The sequence below is a fragment of the Juglans regia genome, chromosome 4, assembly GCF_001411555.2.
Source record: "Juglans regia cultivar Chandler chromosome 4, Walnut 2.0, whole genome shotgun sequence".
Lineage (NCBI taxonomy): Eukaryota > Viridiplantae > Streptophyta > Magnoliopsida > Fagales > Juglandaceae > Juglans > Juglans regia.
This window is the reverse complement of record NC_049904.1, coordinates 15,528,156-15,534,226: the sequence shown is the minus strand read 5'-3', so window position 1 is coordinate 15,534,226 and position 6,071 is coordinate 15,528,156. Positions and strand designations below refer to the sequence as shown.

The 6,071-nt window shown below is 35.2% G+C and overlaps 1 protein-coding gene across 2 annotated transcripts; it reads right to left on the bottom strand.

Moving 5' to 3' along the window:
- Nucleotides 1-347: 347 nt before the first annotated feature.
- Nucleotides 348-5,556, bottom strand: LOC108979326. 2 transcript variants are annotated; one of them, XM_018949982.2, is made up of 11 exons: nucleotides 5,513-5,556; nucleotides 4,641-4,804; nucleotides 4,188-4,369; nucleotides 3,402-4,082; nucleotides 3,210-3,287; nucleotides 1,859-2,183; nucleotides 1,582-1,781; nucleotides 1,326-1,402; nucleotides 1,093-1,194; nucleotides 824-1,010; nucleotides 348-728 (listed from the first exon to the last, which is right to left on the bottom strand). In XM_018949982.2, exons 2-11 carry the CDS (start codon nucleotides 4,801-4,803, stop codon nucleotides 606-608), a joined length of 2,118 nt encoding a protein of 705 aa, XP_018805527.2. In that variant the 5' UTR covers nucleotide 4,804; nucleotides 5,513-5,556; the 3' UTR covers nucleotides 348-605. The 2 variants fall into 2 exon arrangements, with proteins under 2 accessions (XP_018805527.2, XP_018805528.1); XM_018949983.2 differs by lacking the exon at nucleotides 348-728 and having other exon boundaries at nucleotides 833-1,010; nucleotides 1,145-1,194; nucleotides 5,513-5,552.
- Between the last annotated feature and the right edge of the window lie 515 nt (nucleotides 5,557-6,071).

Below are 6,071 nucleotides of genomic sequence, written 5' to 3'. Positions count from 1 at the left end.
TTCCAAACTCAACCACAGAAGGTGACATGTCTCAATCAGTCATCATTTCAATGACGTTGCATCTTGCTAAAATGCTTCAAGTTCTAATTCTGTAATATTATAATTTATTGATGCCAATTTTTTTTTTTAAATCTAAAACGTTAGAAAATTAAAGTATAGTTTTTTAATAACAAATAAATATTCAAATTACAATTAGAATTAAAATTAAAATAAATAAAAATGTCAAAATCAATATTTTAATAGAATAATTATAAATTTGAAAAATCTATTAAAAAGTGACTAGCTAAATTTATAACAATGAATTCTCTAGCAAAATTTTGGCCAAAATTTGTTAAATCCACTATTAATATGCCCGAAAATTTTATTAGTCGAACGAAGAAAAAAAAAAAGGATATCAATGTTTATTAGACAACATGTCCAAAAGATTATTAAACTTTCGGAAAGTATGCCAATGATGTATGCAAAGTTCAAACACAACACGCACTTTCTACTGCTCGCTCTGCATGCATATCCACATGGGCGGCCTCCTTGTATGATGTAACCGTGAATGGCCTATTTCAAAGGCTAGCCTATTCTTCTTCTTCTGTACAGTAAAACAAGATCAATTACGAGTAACCTCCAGCCGCCGTATCAGGAGTACTGAACACAATGGCTGACGTGAAGCACCTTTTCCCAACGGCCCTTGTGTGGGTTTCTTGCCAACCCTGACCATCCTTGTAGGTTTCAACCTTGTATTATATTGCAAGAAAAATAAGCAGTTAAAAAATGAAATGACAAAAAAAAGAATCATGCATGAGAGAAACTATAGCAAAATGTAACTCACTGTGTCAACAACGTTTCCGCAACCATTAATCCCTCCAATTATGTAGATAGAATCCTTGATAACACCAGCAGCAGAATATCCTCTAGGGTTTTTCATTGGTTCGCCACACATCCATGAACCGTGACGTGGATCGAAAATTTCAATGCTTGGAACCATTGTAGTTCCATCATATCCACCCAGAGCATATCTGTTAAAAAGTAAACGTCATAATGAAGACATAAACATCCCATATGCAAGGTCATTGATCGAGTATGAATGAAAAACGTTACAATTTTTCATTGAAAACAACCAGGGAATGGGAGCTTCTCTTTGTATTCATACTTGCAATTCTTGTCCAAGAATGTTCTCTGGGGTCAAATCTCTCAGCAGACCTGATGCAGTAAAAAATTCCAAGAATGTTCTTATAAATGCATCTTAGTTCATGCACGTGCACATATGAATATATAGATACACACCTACCAAAGTTTAGGGAGAAATCTAGAATAAAGAAGCGATAACTTACTCCAAGTAATTTTTCCCATCAAATCCACCAGTAGCATAAAGCACACCACTCAGTTCCACTACAGCAAGAGCAAACCGCTGGAAAAATAAAAGAAACAACCAAGAACCAATTTTCGATCAATTTGCACAAACATAAAGCTTTGAGAAAAAGATGTAACTCAAGGGCACAAAACACCTAAAATCATGCATGAGGCTTGAGTTAAACAACAAAAGTAATTTCTGACTTAAAAACAAGTGAGCTAAGCAGCACTTGTTACCCTTTGTAGCATTGAGTGTGTTGAGATCCATCTTCCAATATCTAAATCAAGCATCTCAACATCTGAAAAGCATTTGGTGCCATTCCCCCCACCAATGGCAAATATTTTGTTATCTATAGTAGCTCCAGCTAAACTACCCTTTTCCTGATTCAGTGGAGTGTGCAACGTCCATTGATCATTAGCTGGGCTGTATGACTCGACTTCACAGGAGAAGATAGAAATGTTAGCAAACTTGAATGCCAATAGGAAGCATTTCTTAGTCAGTAGGAGTACATACCTGTGTCATACCACACATTTCCATTTCCTCCTCCAAATACGTAAAGCACACCCTTCAGCTGTGCAGCTGAGGAGAATGATCTAACAGAATTCATCGGCCTAAGAGATTTTATCACATCCTGAGAAGGATCATATAAATTCACTGCTGACAACCATGATTCACCATCATATCCTCCTATTAGAAATATTGACTCATTAGGATCGAGATGGACCTCATCAAGTCCATCAATAATCATCTCATTAACAAATGCCGCAGAAGGATTGGACAAAGGTTCCAAAATCGCACAATGATCTTTCAAACGCTGAATTTCCATTTCTGCCACCACCTGAACAAACATGGTAAATGACGTTCATCCAAACATGAAAGAAGCAAAATAGAAAAATGGCATACACGTCATCTATATGAGTGTTGCAAGGAAAAGAAAACATAGCATAAAGTCAAAGTCATAGACAAATGGATTATAATTCTACTTTATAATGAAAAGGTGTAGACACAGACATATGAACTACAAATTCCAATACCTAGACTCAACTCGTGTTAAGAGGGCAAAACGTACATGTCAACTGCTAAATTAAAGCTTTCTAAACAAAAAGAACCAGTTTTTCCCTAAGTTCTCTACAAAGCTTCTTCAATGTTCGAGGGCCAAAAAATTTGGTGTAAATGAATCAATTTGGAGTGAGTGGTTGGTGGTCAAGCTCTATTAGTTTAATTTTTTTATTTGAACACAAGTCAAGTCAAGCTTATTACTAAGTTACATTTTATGTACATGAATGGTTCATTTTTTTTAGAGATCAAGCTTTTTCAAGAGCTTTTTAATTTTGACATAATGAATCTGGGTTATATATCTTATCATTTTATCTATTAATGCTGACAAACCAAATCTGGGTTTTTGTAATATTATCGTAGTAGAACTAAAAATAATAAATACAAAGTTATAGTAGTTTAAACAAGTCTACTTGAGTTTATAAGAGTTGTAAATAATAGATTATAATTCTATGTTCACGAACAGCTCATTCAATAAACAAGCTAAGTCAGATTCAAGTTTGATCAAGCCAATTTATGCGGCTTGTCAAATATTATTATTTATTTATAACCCAACGGGTTATAAATAATGCATAAATTGACTGTGGACCTGAGGGTTATAATTGTTTTTTTACTTATAACCACAATCAATTTCTGCCATTATTTTCCACACTATGGCTGGAAATCATCTGTACATAGCTTTTTTTTTACTCAACCTTACAAAGGCACCTTTAAATTCAAAAACTTGCCTATTAACTTCAGTTTAATGGCTATCTAGAACAGATACAGAAAATGGAAAATCATAACACTAGAAAAACATGCAAGGTACCAGCTTCTGCTCCAAAACGCCAAACTTCTGAGTTTGTCCTGCATTAAAAGCCTTCAGCTCTTGCACCTCTCGAATTAACTACATGAACACCTAAGAATATATCAGAAACGTGATATACAAAACCAGACTCAACAACAACAGAGATACCATGATTAGAATTTATAAATGTAGACAACTGACATCCTCGAGTACCTGGGTTATGGTGGACTGACACTCAGATGATGAATGAGGATTCCCTTCTTTCTTCTCTTCTACACAAGATGATGGATGGGGGTTCTCTTCATTTTTCTCATGCACACCAAATGACGAGTGAGGATTATCCTCTTTATTCTCTTCTACACCTGTTGGCTTCCCTTGAAAGCCTTTGTCTTCCAATTGAATACCATTCATGAAGGCAACATCTTCCATATAACCCGACACAGGCAAGTCTTGATGTTCATGGCAAAGAGCCAATTCTTTTAGTTTAGTCAATATAACTTTGATTTCATCTTGTTCGGTAAACTTTGCATCTAATTGAGCTTCCAATATCGGGCTGTCTACGTCAAATGAAGAAGCAACATCCGTAGAATCCGACTTCTGACTTGAGGGATTAGAATGCTTGATTTCCAAAGCAAGTGGATTCAACCCTTCACCTTCCTCTCCCGCATTGTTCTGGGGAAGAGGTTGAAAAACAGTTCTCCACTTTGCAGAATTATGTGGCAAACAAGAACTTGGAGCATCCGCTAGAGATGCAAATAAGGACATGAGCCTATTTGTTTGAGCACAGTCTAGCTCAAACCAGAAATGGGTATGAGAGTAGTAGTTGTCAATGATTATTGGTTTAAAGTGATTTTCAAGCACCGGTTGGTAATGCATGCGGATACGTATCTGAACCTTTATGAAGAATGCAGTGCTATATCAGAGCCAGATCAATATCATTGATAAACCCAGCGTGTAACTTGAAACAATTAGACCACATGAAATAGTTTCATAGGATACCTGTGCAGGATATTTTGTTCTCTCTGAACCATCTGTGGTCCAGCCATGAGGGTTAATATTCATTTGGCCAGAGCCAGCAGCCTCAAAGATTGCATGAAGTTTTCTGTCACTGTAGTTGAATAGGAACAGTGGCAAGCTAGGATCAATATTCTTGACATATGAAAAGTGCAGCATTGGTAAGCCTGCCAAATTTGAAGAACCTATTTCCTGAGTTATTGGAGCCAAAATGTATAAATTGACAAAGAAGCAATAATCACGAGGTTCACAAATTATTATGATTTATAGCTTGTAATTTGTAGAAAATTCGAGCCTCACTTGTTCTACCGAACATGATGCAATGGTGCTTTGAGAAGGGAAGAATAGATGTTATCATTGTAGTGCAATTAATAAATGAACATAAAAGACTAATAAATATGTATCACACTAGATATGCAAAGAAGGCAGGTGACTGACCAAAGAGTTGCTTAGAGAGACATTCCTTTATGGTATTGTTCTTGCAACCAAATATGACCCCGCCAAGGTGACTCTTCCCCAAATTTCTTCTGGTTGAAGAACTAGTCACCAAATTTGGTGATGAAGGTACACTTTTGTTAACAATAGATGCCTGAGTGTCCATTCTGAAATCCAAAGAAAACAATATAAGAAACCCAGATTATAAATGACCGCATTACTAACAACAACCCAAGTTTTCGTGTTAACTTCTACAAATCGATTAGGGCTTTGAAGGGATTTAGCTTGAAGCACAAGCCTGACACACACAGCATCCAACTAACGCAGTTCATGAAGATTCAATCAGAAATGGCTCGGAACGTCATAAAGGTTAATCATTTCTTGACTAATACCACAAGAAGTAACATCTCCAATAATAAAGGAAAAAACAATAGTATGAATGACGAATCGCATTGTTGCTTTCAAAATATCAGCGAACGCCAACGGAATATACAAATTAAGAAAAAACCATCATATCAAGAATTAGCAAAATATAAAATATAATCACACACACATCACGTGCATAAGAACTGCCAAATGCGAAACTGCAAAATAACGTTTAGTACAGAGTGGATAAACACCAAGTACCAATCGGAAGACGGACCAAAAAAAAAACAAGCAGAAAATGAAAGAAAAAGATAAAGAGAGTGAAAGTAAACAAGAAAACCTCAAAAACCCAGAAGGCCAAGACTCCAAAAAGCATAAAATTCCGGCACTAAAAAAGGCCAAAATAAAAAGTAGTTCTTACTTCTAATCAAACCAATCCATTCGGTAAAGTTCTTGCAATGTTTCCTTTAATAACCGAACTAAATACGAGAGAGAGACCGGAGACATACTCTGAGTTGCAGCAAACCTCCAAGTGGCAAGAGGTATGAGAACGAGAGCCGAGGTTTAAAATTAAAGGGTTTTGTCGCATATATATTCACCGCCACACCGCCACATCCCACACTTTTTCATTTTTCTTTTCAAACAAAAATTTAATTTATTTAATTTTATTTAATTTTAAATTTATAGTGAATAATAACTTTAAAATTGAAACATAGGTCAATGGGCGTGGTGTTAGAGTAGGGGTGTAATTGGTTTGATCCGATTCGGTTTTGGATAAAATTTAAGATCGAACTAGTATATACTGGTTTTGTATTTTTCAAAATCGATTACGCACCGGTTACCCTCCTTAATCGGTATATCCGGTTTCATCGATTTTCGATCTGGTTCGGTCCGATTTTCTAATTTTTTAAAATATAAGTTTGTCATTAAAAAATAAAAATATGTTAATAAAAAAAAATTGCTTCAAAAAATCTGTTCTAAAAATCTGTAATACAAAATCTGTACTACTAAAATCTATAATACATTTAATAGACTATAATGATTTAGTTATAGTGATTAGTATTAGTT